The sequence below is a fragment of the Tasmannia lanceolata genome, unplaced genomic scaffold, assembly GCF_043159265.1.
Source record: "Tasmannia lanceolata isolate RefF3 unplaced genomic scaffold, GAP_Taslan_0.1 ptg000026l, whole genome shotgun sequence".
Lineage (NCBI taxonomy): Eukaryota > Viridiplantae > Streptophyta > Magnoliopsida > Canellales > Winteraceae > Tasmannia > Tasmannia lanceolata.
Genome location: NW_027518703.1, coordinates 8,452,065 through 8,469,338, shown reverse-complemented (window position 1 = coordinate 8,469,338; position 17,274 = coordinate 8,452,065). Strand labels below are relative to the sequence as shown.

The window sequence follows — 17,274 nt, the reverse complement described above, 5'->3', positions numbered from 1 at the left end:
GTTAGCTCAAAGCAAACCCAAGCTCAGAATACACTAGCATAAGTTAATATCAAAGGCTTTTGGTCTTATTATGTTGGCATTCGTATGGATTGCCCCATGTTCAATCGGAGCTGTTTATGAATTTATAGCTCCAATTTACAAATAGGATGGCCTTCTCTTCACAGGAAATTACGCCCCCATTTGTGAATTGGATAAGAACAAGCCAAAGATGTTCTTATCCCGGGCATTTGGCATCCTACACCTGCGCTAACTGAACTCATCATCATAACAAGGCAAGGCATGCAAACACAGTACAGAAGCTTTAATTTACATGAGTAGAAAATCAAGCTTCAAGCCTCTGTAGTAAAACTAGTAGCCACTTCTAGGTATGACTTCATTTATTTGTCACTATATAACTAACCAACTGCTATTACATCATGCTTGGTGTATGTATGTCTTGGTGAAGACCATCCCTAATGAAATCCAAAACGATAGAAGCTAATTCAATTTGATGCGAAGAGTAGCCATGGTTGGCTCCTTCTATAATATGCAGTTTATGGTTCGCTATGCGCTTGGCAAACTCTGAAGCATCTTCCACTGGTACAATTTCATCTACTGAGCCATGAACAGTCAAGACCCTGCTCCACATAATGTCAGTTAAAAAAAACATGGAAAAATCAAACAAAACCACAATGAGAAACATAAACGCCAGTTGGTTAACTAGGAGCCTGATGAGTAGGCCAACTTAACAATGAATATAAAAACTTGCAACCTTTGGCCATTAATCAATTGAAGTAGAATCTCGTATCTTGAAGACAGAAAATAATCATGGCACAGTCATACAAAATAATCTACGCAAGAGGAAAAAGAAAGATGCATATAGGCATGAACAGAGGACTAATATGTGCACCAGAATTTCTGTCCAGACATGAGAAATGAGAATCAAACAGCAAGAGTTTGCTTACCACTACTGAGTTCATAATTACACTTACTGTAGTTATATATGGACATAAAGAGGAGATAGGGACATTGATGCAATTACAGACCAGCAGTTGGAAACTGAGTTAAAAAAAGAGCCGTGGGAATTCCGTCAAACATGAAAGAAACTCATCAAGTAACATAGGATTCTAGTTTAGGCGAACTGAATTTTAAGAAACAGCTTTCTACTTCTATATGAGATCTTTTTTTTGAAAACTGACAATTTTATTGAATATTGGCTGGGACAAATTGTCCCCTCCATATTACAAAAATGGATCCAAGATCCAAGAACACTCCTTTAAGGAATTACAAAGGTCTAACAACTATCATTTCCTCCCTTAAGACTCCTACTTTAGCTAATCCATCCGCCTCCTCATTTGCCGATTTCCGCCGGTGCTCAATTCTAGTGTTCAGCAACCTTATAAGATCAAGAATTTTCGCTATCACATCCTAAAGGCGCTAGGGCCCTTTTAAAGTACCCGAAGCCCAGCCCACCGCATTTGTCGAGTCCCCTTCTACTATTAAAGGTCCCAGATTATTCTCGTATGCCCATCGCAAACCAAAAAGAAGAGCCTTGATTTCCCCTCATTTGCATCACAAATCCCGGCTGGACCCGAGAAAGACATAATAGTAATTTGTTTATCGTCCCTGATTAAGCCCCCAATTCCTACCCTCCCCGGGTTTCCTATCGAGCTCCCGTCGAAATTGAGTTTGAACCACCCACTTGGTGGAGCCATCCATTTTGGTGTAGTTTTAATTCGGATCGCTCTATCCCAAATGATAGCCCACCAATTTCTTATCAAGTCCCCCACCCCATTGGGTAATTTCTTTTTATTCTTGGCCCATGCAATAAGTTCTACCTTGATATTCGTCACCAATCGCCCCAAAGATACACTATGATCTTCAAAGATGCGCCTGCTTCGTTCCTTCCATATGTTCCAGACAATAGCGTAGGGGAAGGTGGCCCATAATAAGTTACCTATTTCCCCAAATGGCCCGCCTCGCCAGTAGATCAGGAGCGAACTAATTGAACTTGGGCAGACCCAGTTCATTCCAAAAGCGCCAATTGCCCTCACCCATAATTGATAAGAGAAGGGTCAGTGCAGCATCAGATGATCCAAAGTTTCTTCGTCTTGGTAACAGAGGACACAAATGTTGTGCATGCCTGGGCATCATGCCTCGTGTAAACAAATCATAGTTAAAACATTTAGGCATGCACAGCATCAAAAGAGGGAAAAGAAGAAAACAAATCAGGGATCATGGACGTTTTTATTTTTTCTTTTAATATGAGAGTGTGAAGTTTGAACCTCTGACCTAGTTATACCCTTGGATATATCATCACTGGGGGGAATGCTCAATTTCAAGGAACAAATCTTTGATTCTTCAACAAATGCTGTGAACCTCCATAGAAAATCATCTTTTTTATTTCACTCATTACAATGTGTGAAGAAGCATAAAAATACCATGTCAACTGTAAGAAATTAAGGCATAATAATATGCTATGGTGTAACACCAAAAGAGTTATCTGCAAGAAAATAATAGATGTCTGTGTAACTTTGTAAAAATACCAACCATATCCACTATAAAACGAACCAAGATAGACTAGTACAGGTTTGACATAAAAGAGGTCTCAGAATATTGTTGTACACCATTTTCAACGGGCCTTTGCAAAGCATCATGAAAGTCACAACCCAAGGTTTTGTCCATTTTTCTTGTGCTTCACTGTGTAATGTTGTAGCAATGAGGCTTTATTAATATGTTACACAGAGAGTCAACAACTGGGTCAGATACCCTTGTTAGATCCATGAAAGGGAGAGATGGTTGCAATGGACAATTGGGACTTGAGATACCATGGAGACTCAACTACTGGGTAACATAATCCATGGAAGGGAGAAATTGGTCGCAAGAAACACCAGGGATTTGACACAATATTGGTATGATTTCTTGTGTAAAGACCAAAATACAAGAGAAATTTCTCCACAATGATGACTCAATGTGAAGCTATTTTGCTTGACATCCCAAGTCTCACCAGTAACAACTGTGTAAACGGGAAATATTGAATGGAGACGTTTTCCAGATGATGGGCTATGGATTGTCATAGGGTTGGAGAAGACTCCCAAGGCTACTCCAGAGAACAAGTTGTGAGAACCACTGATTATTTGCCTTGGCGGATAAAAGTATTAAAGAAAATGTATTCTAACCTGCAGTCTTTGTCAATTGAATGGCAAGCTGCATGAATATCAGTAGTTAGGCGATCCATCAGACTTTCTTCAGTCACACGATACTCAACTTTTCCTACAATACAATCAGATGTTAATAATACAAAAAGAAAAAAGAAAGCTGCAACAGGTAATTATGAAGGAAACAAGAGTCTCTTCAAGTGCAAATCAGCCAAGAAATAAAAACAAATCTAGGAAAGATAAGGCAATGCATACTTACTGAAATACACCTTAAGAGAACTTTGTGCAAAAACTAAATCAATTTAGAGACCTAAGAAAACAAACAGAAGACTGCAGAGGATGCATATAATTTGTTGCTGGTTCGTTGAGGGATACTACTGATCAGAGATCTTGTAAGCAAATAACAGGAAAAACGAAGGCTGTACAGTAGCATGCAAGGGCATTACAATGATGACCGTGATATTAAAACCTGAATAAAAAACACCTATAAAGAAGCTGATTGCTGCATTGCCATTTAAAAAAAAAACTTATTGCTGCATATGAAGGTAGGAATCACGACATAAAAGGTTGACACTATTGAATAAAATTATGAGTCTATATGAAGAGGCCAAGCCCTTAGTTGCAGGATTCTTCAACCCAAGGCCGCTCTTGCTATGGGACCTGCACCCACTTCCTAACCTCTATAAATTTTACAAATTAAGCAGCCTTTTTAACTCTATAATTTTACAAATTAAAATATTCCAAGTTTCTACAAATGCAACCATTAAATTAGTCAAATTCTACAACAAATCACAACTAGACACTGATTAGAACACAATACAAGGCTGACTCATTCCCTAATAACTGTAGAAGAATGAAGAATAGAGGGGTTTTCTGGGATGGGGCCATGGGGACCATATCTTTGTAATGTCACAAGATAGAGAGTGAGTGTTTTTTTTTTTATTATTCTATGAAAGGACATGGGGACCATCTCGTTGTAATGTCACAAGATAAAGAGTGAGTGTTTTTTCTATTCTATTCTATGAAAGGGGCAAAGTTTTCATTGTGTTCATTCTGAACACTTAAGTCACATAAGTCGCATCACTCAAGTTTGGGACTAAAGTGACATGCCCCATCTTCGTGATTTGGGTTTTTGTGGGTTTTTACCACGAAAGAAATACAATAAGATTCGTGTGTTGGGTTTCTTTCAACCATACACACACTTTTTCCTCTATCCTTCCCTTCTCTATCTTCTTCCCTCCTTTTGCATATCTTGCCTTCTCTCTTCTAATCTTGTGTTCTCTTATTTTGATTAATTAACCTTGAATTATTGAATTTATAAATCTCCCTCTCAAGGTGGAGCATAAAATCACACATGCCTGACTTGCTAATAATATCATGCAGACAAGCTTGAACTGTATCCTTAATGAATATATCAACCAACTAAGATGCAGATTGAACAAATGGAGTGGAGATGGTCTGGGAAGACACTTTCTCATGAACAAAGTGACAGTCCACCTCTAAGTGCTTAGTCCTCTCATAGAAAACATGATTACATGCAATATGTATAACTGACTTGATAATCACAATGAAGCTTCATAGGAGAAACATCAACACCCATATCTGTGAGGAGAACGGAGACACATTAGCTCATATATAGCGTGATGCATTGGCCGATATTCATCTTAAGTTGAAGAATGAGGAATAAAAAATTGTTTCTTATTCTTCCACACCACCAAATTACCAACAACAATCATGCAATATCCACTGGTAGATCTCCTATCATCTGATGAGATGGACCAATCAGCATCACAGTACTCTCGAACATTCAATGGCCATGATTCTGATGCATAATTCCTTTACTTGGTGATCCTTTCAAATACTTTAGAATGTGAATAACAGCCTCATAATGATGAGTACATGGTTTATGCATGAATTGACTTACCCCACAGCATAAGTAATGTCTGGATGTGTGATAGTCAATAAATAAGTTTTCCAACCAATCGTTGATAGCATGTAATGTCTCAAACGATTTGAAATCTATCCATGATCCTGATGATTCAGCATGTGGCTCCTTTCCTATTTCAACACACTATCGTGACTTGCACAATCATCATCTGTAAGAAAGTTATCTAAATATATTCAAACCTAAAAAAAACTGACTGGGATCCTTATTGAAGAGAAAACAGAGCTCTCATGTCAAAAGCGACTCGCACGAGACCACTGACTAGTAGACATGTGACATCATGTGGTTAGGCTAATAATAAGAAGATAAAGTCATAATGACAGGCTTGTTTTCCTCATCCTTTTTAGGATGTATCCAGGTTGATAATTGGGAGGAATGTGTGAGCCCTTATTTGCTACATCATATATTACTTAGACCCCCATATCCGCTAGATTGGACCAGCCCAAACTCATATATTACATATGCAACCAATTGGGGACCAAGACGATGGACACATCCAATAAATCCAAGTCATGAATTGATAACAACGTGGAAGAGACTACAATGGGTACATGGTATACCGGTCAAACCCATCGAAATACGAAGAGCACAGAAGGGTCAGTCTAGCCAACATCTAGGTTGTAAACTTGTAATGCAATGCAAAAGGCTAAATCATGCACATGTTGGATACAAGAAAAGTACTACCTGTTTTGTCCTTGACATCAATAAATCCATCTTTCTTAATTCTTTTCATAAAGTCTTTACCCAAACGATCTTCAATTCCTCTTTCTAGATCAAAGCGGCCAGAGATATTGACAACAGTATGAATATCATGATATACAGAAGCATAAAGAATCACCACATCTCCTCCTGCAATAACCTTTTTCAGTAATAAAAGTACTTCACAAATCACAAGAACATACATTTCACTAGCAAAATGAAATTTCTAAACTAGAACCGCCAAATAAAGGCATATGATGCTTGGAAAATAGAAGCAATGTGGCATAAAACAAATGCCATAACGAAATATAACACTAGATCTACCATTAGACAAGCAAATTGCAAACAAAATAAATGACCAAAACTAGAACTAAAAGTGAAGGAAAATAATTTATTATAGGCCGAAATACACATGAAAAACGCAAGCATACTGCCTGCGTATCAGAAATCATTTAGCTTCAGTAACCTACAATATAACGGTTGTGTTCCTCACATGGGAAGAAGCTTCAGTCGTTGGTGCAGGAACAATGCCTCAAGAAGTCCATTAGCAAGGTATAATTAGAGAGGTCTAACACTAATAAATCAAGGTCATTCTACCAGCTTCAATCCTTCCCTAAAAAAAACTTAAAAGAAACGAAATTGAGTGCCATAATGCCATCTGATTATCAAAGCCATATACTGAATATTTCAGATAAATATGATTTAAACAATGCTGTCTCCCTTCTGTCCAGTTGCTAGCCTCTTGTCCATATACATGGCATGCGTACGATGATCAGGGCTGCTGATCTTGTGGAATACGCTATGTCCTTGGTGACTGGCAAGCATATTGAAACTGATATTTAAAACCTTGCCTAATACATGGCCCAGGAGGCCAAGTACAGGATTTGAAAAGAAAAAAACTCGTTTCATTCACAGATATATATGATACACCAAGTTCCAATCTAATTTCTAAAAAATTAAACTCATTTTAATATATTTGACCAAATAATTTTGACCCAGAGACCTTATTCATGTCTTATTGATATACATGAATTTTTTCTATACCATGCTACTTTCTAGGACTAACCCTCAATTCTAGATCATTTTTTAAGGGCAAAAGCTTGATGGAGGTTTTAGATTGCCGAGTAAATTATGATTTTGACCATAAAATTGTCAATAAAGTCATTGCATTGTCAATCCAAAATGTAGATCGTGGATGAACCTGAAGACCATAGAAGGCTTTGTTTCATTTGACCAGCTGGCCTCAAAATCTTAAACATCTTCAAAGGTAAATTTATATAAATTCAAATAAAAACTGTCCCACCTTTACTATGCCCAACAATAGCACTTATTTCACGCTTCCCCTCTGAATAATATTGGACCACAGCACGTAAATCACCAACCTCTCTTTTATAGTTACCATACTCAAATGAACCTTCACTTTCCCTGGAAAGCACAAGATTGTCACTTCCAACATATTTAGTTGAATCCCAATTCAAGGAAAAAAAAAAAATTTAGCTGAATCAATATAGAATGAAATGCAGTCTCAAATGCCGACAATTACCTAATCTATAAAGAAAGTTGAAAGAAATAATAAACTATTGCACATGAAGGCGAACCATAGAAAAGATCCATGCTATCATGCGCTTGTAGCCTAATAGCAGCATGTCAGACACTGTTGGCATTGTCTTGGACACTTCTGAAACAATTGTAATATCATAAATGAACTCATTGACTGTAGGGAAAATTGAAAATATCTACTACCTACCAAATTATAGAAGGACAATGGCAGTTCAACGTCAGAGCATATATGATGCTTTTAACTTTAAGGCATGACTCTTTGTTATTTGATGCAAATGGGATCTGAACAAGTAATTGATAATATTCTCAAATTTTCCAAACAAGAAAATGGCCAAATTTTTGCTGAAGCCCTAAGAACATTTACTTAAATTGATAGATTAAGGGTGTCCAGATTAGGAGAGAGAGAGAGAGAAAGGAAGGGCTTGATGTGGTTCTCAAACCTAAGACTTGGAAAATGTGAGGAATCCTAATAGTGAAACTTGGATTCAACTCAGGATTTTCATCAAAAGATTCTCAAACAGTTTACGTTGTAAAAATTCAAGTGAGTTTATTGGGTGTCGCCAAGATTTTCAACTACCTAATTTTTCTAGGGTTTCAAAAAAATAGCGACCAAAAAATTCATACGGGCTCTCAATCGAGTCATTGACTGCTAAGTACTCCAAGTAATCATATTTTTAGACTTTGACCCTATCTTTGTAAGTTGGTGCCAAATAGAAATAATGAGTCTTAATTCTTAAATGATAGTGTGTTATAGTCAACTCACTCATAAAGAACAGAAACAGCTCACTTCGAGTCATTTAACATAGGAAATACTGAGGTCAAGTGTTTTTACAATGCAAATATATGATATTAAAAAGTGGACTTTCTCAAATTGCACGTACCAACTGTTCTGAAACTTCCATAGCCTTATCACCAGGACAGTGAAAGGCATGTAGGCCACCCACAGGCATAAGAGATCACAAATGATTTTGGCAAACAGAGTATCAAATGCCAACTTTTATTGGAGATTAACAAATGACACCGAGGAATCTTTCTACTTGAAGATGAGATGGAAAACCTCTTTATACACATAGGACAGACGCCAATGTGAAGGCAGATTTCCTCATTCAAGGTGGTGTTGGGCGTCGAAGTTTGATTGTTAACAAACATTATCTATTGGTCAGCGAACATTATCTTTCTTTGTATCTATGTTTGTTTTGCATATTTTCCTGCCCCATAACTATCTCGATCATGTATTCCTGTATCTTTTGTGATGTCTTTAATAATATTCAATTTGACGTCATTCAAAATAAAAGAAGCAAGATATGCAGTCCAAACTAAATAAAGAATTTTGAAAGTTTTATATCCAAATGACCCCGCAATGGCGGGAGCCTCGTGCACTGGGCCGCCCTTTTTTTATATCCAAATGACCAAAAGATAAAGTGATAACCACACAAAACGTTTTCTGAAGAAACAAGTGATAAGCATAGAAAATGTATTCTGAAGAAACCTTTACTATTATTTTCCATCTTCCATTAAAATTTAGCTTACCCATTTCCAGCAAAATCGAAGCGAATGGCACTGATTCCTTCTGTAGCTAAAGCAGTGGCAAGATTCACCATAGTTTTCTGCTCCTGGAGATAGAAACATATATGGTTGATATATCATTTGTACACAAACCCAATACCATAAAAAAACATTTTACAGATGGAAGGGATATGAAATGATTTAAAGTGATAATTAAAATCAAACTGCCACTAATGAAATATCTAAAGAACTCAAAATAAAAAAGGGGGACATTTTAAACATTAAAAAACTTCTATGATAGATGCTAAAGCATGTCTTTATTTCCATTAAATTTGATCATAGAGGCAAACCACAAATATCATAGACTGTGGGCAGGGATAGGCTACTCTAGCAAGAACTGGATCAACTTGAAATGGCCAATAAATCACATCATAGAATGGAACTCTTTGAGATTGACTAGACTTGGACAAAGAATGACAACTGATATATGATTTTGGATGTTCCTGTTTTTGTTTTTGTTTTTTTGAGTGGCAAAGAAGAGTATTTTTTTTTTTTGAAGGTAAGCTGGGATTGAAATCTTGAAGTTCCGACCTCTATGTGGAAGAACAAAGACTTAACCATTGAGCTAGAGGCTCAATCCTTTGGATGTTCCTGGTTTATATACTGACTAACATGCATAATAAATAAGACTCCCAACAACAATGAGAATGACATCCTACTGTAGACACCTCATTTTGTCTTGACTGACCTGACATTAGTCAGAGGTTGTGTGGCAATGATGATCAGCGGTGTTTCCTTGAATGAGTCAAAGCATCTCCTGAACAGAGTCAAAAAACCAAAGGAATAACCATTTTGAAAGCAACCCTAGAGATAACTCCCAAAATAACTTGTATTGTCCCAGGCTTCACGAATTCTTTTATAGCCAAAATTGTCAATTGACAGCATGGACCATCGATATATAGGCTTGCCAATGATTAATGATATGGACCTCTTTATTGACGCCAGAGCCTGTAAGTTGAAGAACTTCAAATATAGAAACCCTCCAAAAAGCCCCTAAAGCCATTCTTTCCACTTGGGATCCTTTCTAAACTTCATTATTGCTAAAATAAACATCTAGGAAGGTTTAAATTCATGCAAAACCCTAGCTTTGATTCCCACCTATTCAAACTTACTAAAAATACAATCTTTTTGTCTAAAATTATTCAAGCCTTTCCAAACCAATTCCAAGCTTGTTTAAACTAGCCTATGCACGAAATTTGGTCCCACATTGCTTCTTCAATTCAATTCTCCAAGCCCTAGACTTTATAAAATGGTTACCAAAACTCAATGGAAGAGAGATTCAAATAACATGAACATCTCCATAGAGATACATGAATGTTCTCCCAAGGAAGGCTATAGAGCTTTGAAGGGACTTCTCTAAGTTCAAATTAGTATTCAAAGGCTTCTCCAGATTGGAAGACTAGGGCAAGCACACGACCTAACACCCTTCTCCTTTCTCCCTTCTCCCTCTGAGTATTTTCACACTTTAAGTCTTTCTTTTCCTAGTTTAGTTTCTTTGCTCTTGTATGTTTTGATCTCAGGTAGTTTACTTTTGTTCCAGTTTAGAGTTCTCTTCTAGATTAGTTTACTTCAATCATGCATTAGTCTTGAGCATTCTAATCTAGTCTTATTTTCATAAATTATGCATGCATGTAGTATGGTTCAGTTTTTGAGTTCGATCATGATTTCATTCTTGTTAATTGCATGTCATATAGCATTGTAGCCAAATTAATCAAATATGCTCGAAGATCACATATACAAGCTTATGGACATTAGAAGATGACTTATTTTGGAGGAGGTTGGTGATTAACACCTTCCAATACTGTAACCTGATTTTGATCCCCTCTGCTGTTGAAGATTGATGCATTGAGATAAGAGTTAAACTTTGGGTCCTACTTCTATGTCCTAACCTAGGTGGTAACTCTTCAGGAAGAATAGGTTAATTCAACTCCCAACCACACAACCAAAAAAGTAAGAAATGCTACACCTACTAAGCTAGATGGGGAGGCCATCGTAGCCCATTTGGTCCAAATTGAGCAAGATCATAATGCTCAAGGAAAATAGGAGAAAACATGCAAACCTAAAACTTAATGCACCAGTTGGCTAGATTATATCTAGGTAGCAAAAATGGAGCTCACCTGATAAAATGGAACCTTATCCAGTTAAGGAGGCAATGTAGGTTCTATGTTCTAGAGAGAATTCCTAGCAATGAAAGCCACAATTTGCTCACAAGGCACGAGTAAATATATGAGGAGGTGGATAAAGTTCAATTGTATCATAAATCAACAAAACATAACAACTGACAAAAAAAGAGAGAAGGAAACAATCAGATTAGAAGAGGTGCATCTAAAGAACAGTGAGCACTGATTAAATATAAAAGAAATAACCTTCAGATGCAACTACCTACCTTTGAAGACCGAAATCCATGGCACAAGATTACAAGCTCCTTAGAACCAGTTTCATGTAGAACTCCGATAAGCTTCTCTCCGTGACTGTTTGATATTGCAACTTTTTGTTGTTGGGTTCCTGGAAACAGATTGATACAAGATTGTAACTTACATGATGAATATGAGAATGTGGCAACGATGGAAGAAAAAGTAGCGTGCGTGAACGATACCCATGTGCCAATGATAAAATACAGCAAGATGGCATTCAAAAGACTATGAAAATGAACACCCCAAACATTTTACATCAACTACAAGAGCTAAAAGACATGGGAAGACTTAGTCTCCAGAGTCAACAGATGACAGCATCAGCATCTCTCCCTACAATGTCATCGTCAGGTTCGTTTGTTAAAATTCCGTTCACCCATTTCAAAATTAGGTTTTTGGTACTCGACCCTATTTAGGAACTGATCCAAATGTTGAAATTGAGACAAAGAAATCATTTGGGGAAAGATGGAATCAAACATAAAATGGACTAATGATCTGGGAAGCACGGGTACTCTCCCGGGGGTCCCGTACCCGTACCCCACACATATGGGATGCGGGTACGTTCGGGTACGCCCCGGGTACGTCCCGGGTCGCACCCCTCATTTTTTTTTTAAAAAAAAACATATTTTTCTGTTTTGGGTGCGTGTCGGGTGCATCGTGGGTGCGCACCCACTCGTGCCCGACACGTTTGGGTGGGTTTTAATTAAGAAGGGGGGTGTTTCAGCTACTTAAGGGGTGGCTTTATAACATATTGGGGGGGTGTTTAGAAAACAAATAAAAGGGGAAAAAAAACCCTCGATTCTCTCTTATACCCAAATCTATTCTCTCTCCCTCTCTCAAAACCCTACTTTCCTAAACCTAAACCCATCTTCTCCGATGAGATCCCTCTACTCCGGCGACATCCCTCCCCTCCGACGGCCATTAAAGGTAACCCTCTCTCTCTCTCTCTCTCTCTCTCTCTCTCTTTGTGTGTGATTATCTCTCTCTCTCTCTCCCCGTGCTCTCTCTCTCTCTCTCTCAGCCTCTATCTCTCTCTCTCTGTTACTCTCTCTCTCTCTCTCAGCCTCTCTCTCTCTGTGTTTCCCTCTCTCTCTGTGCCTCTATCTCTCTCTCTCTCTCTCAGCCTCTCAGCCTCTCTCTCTCTGTGTTTCTCTCTCTCTCTCTCTTTGTATCTCTTTCTCTCTCTGTTTTTTTTTTGGATTTTGTCAATCGATTTTGAGTCCAAAACAAATTATTGGGCCCTGTTTGTTTTGGATTTTGAGAACATTTTTTGGATTTTGTCAATCGATTTTGAGTCCAAAACAGATTATTGGGCCCTGTTTGTTTTGGATTTTGAGAACAGATTGTGAATCCAAAGCAGATTTTTGGCCTCACAATCTGTTGAATCTAATTTTGAGTCCAAGAATCAGCTTCGGACTGACAATCTGTTCTCAAAATCCAAATCTGATTTTTGGGTGCAATACATGTTGGCTGTTGAGAGTCCAAAACTGAGTTTTGGGTGCAATACCTATTGGCTGTTGAGAGTCCAAAACTGAGTTTTGGGTGCAATACCTATTGGCTGTTGGTTGTTGGCTGTTGAGAGTCCAAAACTGATTTTTGGGTGCAATACCTGTTGGCTGTTGAGAGTCCAAAACTGATTTTTGGGTGCAATACCTGTTGGTTGTTGAGAGTTCAAAACATATTTTTGGGTGTAATACCTGTTGGGCTATTGAGAGTCCAAAACTGATTTTTGGGTGCAATACGCCAATACCTGTTGAGACTTGAGAGTCTAAAATTGCTTCATTATAAATTTATAATTGCATTGCATTGGATTGCCATTTGCCATTTGCCATTTGCCACTTGCCTTTTGAATTTACATGGGTATGTTTGGTTGTGTATACAAATTTACAATTGGTGTTGCCTTGTAACCTTGTTTATTTCAATTTGTGTAATTGAGAATTAGAGTCCCTTGTTTTGTTGGGTTGCAACGTTGCGTACTAAAATTGTTTTTGTTGTTTAATAGATTTTAGAATGTCTTCATCTGATGCTAGTGCCGCCCAAGCCGCACATACGTCTTCTACTGATGAAGATTTGTCGAAGCCTTTGTGGAAGCATATCTCTAGATTTGATAAAGATCCTAAGGGTGGAGGGAATGTGAGGTGGCAATGTAATTTTTGTAGTAAGAGTTTCAGTAGCTCGTACACAAGGGTTATGGCGCACTTGTTGAAGATAACGGGACAAGGAATCGGACCATGTGCTAAAGTGAAAGCAAGTGATCTACTTACAATGCAAAGGTTTGAGGAAGAATGCAAAGAGCTTATGAAGCAAAATGCTCCCAAGAGAGTGTCATTGTCGCCATCATCAAGTAGTGGATCATTGAGTTGCCCAAGTAATATGTTTGTCCCTCCAAGTTTTGATCTAAAGAGGAGAAAGACAAGTGGTCCAAGTGGAAGTGTAAGTGCTATTGAAAAGGCATTCAACATGGCGGCCCGTGATCACCTACATGGCAAGATTGCTAGGATGTTTTACTCCGGTGGCTTGCCATTTCACCTAGCAAGGAACCCACACTATGCGAGTTCATACTCTTATGCGGCCAACAATCCAATTTCCAGTTTTTTGCCTCCGGGGTACAACTTGCTAAGGATGACTCTACTACAAAAAGAGAGGGCAAATGTTGATATGTTGTTGCAACCCCTTAGAGATACATGGAAGGATAAAAGGGTGAGCATTGTTAGTGATGGATGGAGTGACTCACAAAGGAAGCCTCTCATTAACTTCATGGCGGTAACCGAGGGTAGCCCTATGTTTCTCAAGGCGGTAGATTGTTCGGGGGAAACAAATGACAAACATTTCATTGTCAACTTGTTGAAGGAGGTAATTATGGAAGTTGGGCATGGAAATGTTGTCCAAGTAATTACCGACAACGCCGCAAATTGTAAGGCAGCCGGACAACTTATTGAGGCACAATTTTCTTCCATCTTTTGGACCCCATGTGTGGTGCACACCCTCAACCTTGCTTTGAAGAACATATGTGCGGCGAAGAATGTGGAAGCAAATCAAGTTACATATGACGAATGTAGTTGGATAACGGATGTTTCGGGAGATGCTAGCATCATTAAGAATTTCATAATGAATCATTCCATGAGACTAGCCATATTCAACGAGTTCAACACTTTGAAGTTGCTTTCCGTGGCGGAGACTCGATTCGGGAGTGTTATTGTTATGCTTAAGAGATTGAAACTCTTAAAGCAAGGTCTTCAAGCAATGGTTATTAGCGACAAATGGACTTGTTATAGAGAGGATGACGTGGGGAAAGCGAGGTTTGTAAAAGTGAAGGTGTTAGATGACGTATGGTGGGATTCTATTGACTACATACTCGCATTTACATCCCCATCTATGACATGCTTAGAGAGTGTGATACGGATACGCCTTGCCTTCACTTGGTTTATGATTTGTGGGATACCATGATAGAGAAAGTAAGGACGGCGATATATAGGAAGGAAGGAAAGAGGAAAGAAGAGGAGTCCAAATTTTTTGAAATGGTGCACGAGATTCTTGTTGCTCGTTGGAACAAGAGCAACACTTCACTTCATTGCTTGGCTCATTCATTTAATCCAAGGTTAGGTGACCTTAAATTTATTTAGATTATTAGCTATTTATATTTATTTCAAAGTTATAACTTTTGACTTGAAGTTTGAAGCTAAATTAGTTTTTTCTTTCTTAAAGGTATTATAGTGAGCAATGGCTCAGTGAAGATTCGAGTCGGGTGCCTCCACATAAGGATGCGAAAATTTATACCGAGAGGATAAAGTGCTTCAAGAGGTACTTCACCAATTCCGAAAACCGCACGAGAGCTAATGTGGAGTTCGCCAAATTCTCCATGAAGTCCAGATTATTCAATGATGTTGATTCCATCAATGAACGGTTCACTATCAAGCCTCATGAGTGGTGGGCCATCCATGGTACATGTGCCCCTATGCTTCAAAGCATAGCTTTGAAGATTCTTATGCAACCTTCATCGTCATCTTGTGCCGAGAGGAATTGCATCACTGACTCTTTTGTGCATTCTCTCAAGAGGAACAAGATAACTCCACAACGAGCTCAAGATTTAGTTTTCGTTCATAGCAATCTTCGGCTTCTCTCAAGACAAACTCCACAATATAAGCAAGGAGAGACAAAGATGTGGGACATAGGTGACGATACATTTGATTCCTTCGAGGATGTAGGGGTACTTGAAGTTGCTAGTCTTTCTTTGGATGAGCCAGAGTTGGAGTCCATTGTTTTTACCGACGATGTTGTCGATATTGGAGATGAGGCGACGGACTTCTAGGAATAAGGATTGATGATGCATTGATGCTTTATGTTATTTTGGTGCTTTATGTTATTTTGGTGCTTTAATGATGAACTTAATCACGTATGAAATGAAGAGTAATCTTAGAATTTTCCATTTTGGTGATGTTATTATTATTTGATTGCTCTCCTTTTTCTTTTCTTTTTTATAAATATATAATAAAATAATAAAAATATTATTATATTCAAAGCACACCCGCACCCGAGTTTTTTGGAAAATCACGTACCTGTGTCGTGTCGTGTCGCACCCGCACCCGCACCGTGCTTCTTAGCTAAAGATACACATGTACCAAAACTAGGATCCAACATAGATAACATTTAAAACACTATGAAAATAAACTATTCAATCCTCTTGCATCAAGTTCAAGAACTAAAAGACATGGGAAATTTAGTACCCAAACTTCAGAGCCAACATATGACGACAACTCTCCCTATAATGTAATCGACAGGTTCTTTCGTAAAAATTCCGCTCACCCATTTCGAAATTTTAGTTTTTGGTACTTAACCCAGTTTAGGAACTGATCTAAATGTTGAGATTTGAGATTAAAAAAAATCAAGGGCATAAAGCGAGCTGAGAGTTAGAGCAATACATAAAAAATCAAATTTAAAAGGGGGTGTATATTTCTTTACCTATGGAGTCTCCTTGCTGAGACGAGATGGATTGAGCCATTGTTGGGTGTTTCCTACAGAGATGAGAGGCAGAGAAGAGGAGGACTGATCTGCAAAAGCGGATCCTGAAAGGAGATGGTTTGGTTAATTGGGCGGAGAATGGGCCCACTGGATATGGAGCACAACCAATGGATGACATTCTTCTCTTTCTATTTTAAGTTATGGCCTTATGGGCATGCTAACAAGGAGGAACCACATGATGGGCTCCACCTTTGCTTTATTGGATATATTCGTCCATTTTCTTTACTTGGGACAGCCCCCCTAGTCTTTGATACTTGGTGGGGATACTCCAAGTGGGGGTTCAACCCGGAAAAAAGACGGATCGGGATGGGTTGAGTTCGAGTTTGGGTTCGGGTTGAGTTTTCCCACCCTAGGTTGAGTTTGGGTTCGGGTTCGGGTTGAGGGTTTGGGCAATCCGACCAGAGTACAACCTGACATTTTTTTATGGAAATTTGTTTTTCTAGGCTTAAATATTCGGGTTGTGTTGGATTGGGTTAGGTTGAACTTGGGTCGCGTCGGGTTCGGGTTGGACTTGGGTCGGGTTGGGTTGAACCCCGTCGGGTTGGAAATTGGGCCGGGTTCAGTTGGAAAAAGGGTTCCTAGGACCCGACCCGACCCGAGTTGCACTCCTCAACTAAATACACTAAACGGGGTGTCCTGAGGAAGAAAAGGGGGCACATATATATCACTAGCTTAAAGAATTTATAACGCTACCGCTTTGGTTCTCCACTTTCCAGTTGCTTCTTTTGGCTCTTTCTTCCTATTCACTATAAATTACGGGCGCTGATATCCCCACCCCACACCCTCTCTCTTGACGACTTCCTAACGTTTTCCCACCATTTGACCGGTCTCTCTCTCTCTCTCCACACGCAACAGGAACAGTTGGTGGGCCCAACAGAAAATGGTGGGCCCATCTTTGAACAACGTAGGCCCCGCCCATACCACACCATAGGATAAT

The 17,274-nt window shown here is 38.7% G+C and overlaps 1 protein-coding gene across 2 annotated transcripts; it reads right to left on the bottom strand.

Moving 5' to 3' along the window:
* Positions 1–280: 280 nt before the first annotated feature.
* LOC143858496 (putative uncharacterized protein YDL057W) lies at positions 281–16,489 on the bottom strand. 2 transcript variants are annotated; one of them, XM_077369132.1, is made up of 7 exons: positions 16,278–16,486; positions 11,294–11,412; positions 8,872–8,954; positions 7,085–7,206; positions 5,767–5,931; positions 3,159–3,252; positions 281–617 (listed from the first exon to the last, which is right to left on the bottom strand). In XM_077369132.1, exons 1-7 carry the CDS (start codon positions 16,453–16,455, stop codon positions 410–412), a joined length of 969 nt encoding a protein of 322 aa, XP_077225247.1. In that variant the 5' UTR covers positions 16,456–16,486; the 3' UTR covers positions 281–409. The 2 variants fall into 2 exon arrangements, with proteins under 2 accessions (XP_077225247.1, XP_077225248.1); XM_077369133.1 differs by lacking the exon at positions 5,767–5,931 and having other exon boundaries at positions 16,278–16,489.
* Between the last annotated feature and the right edge of the window lie 785 nt (positions 16,490–17,274).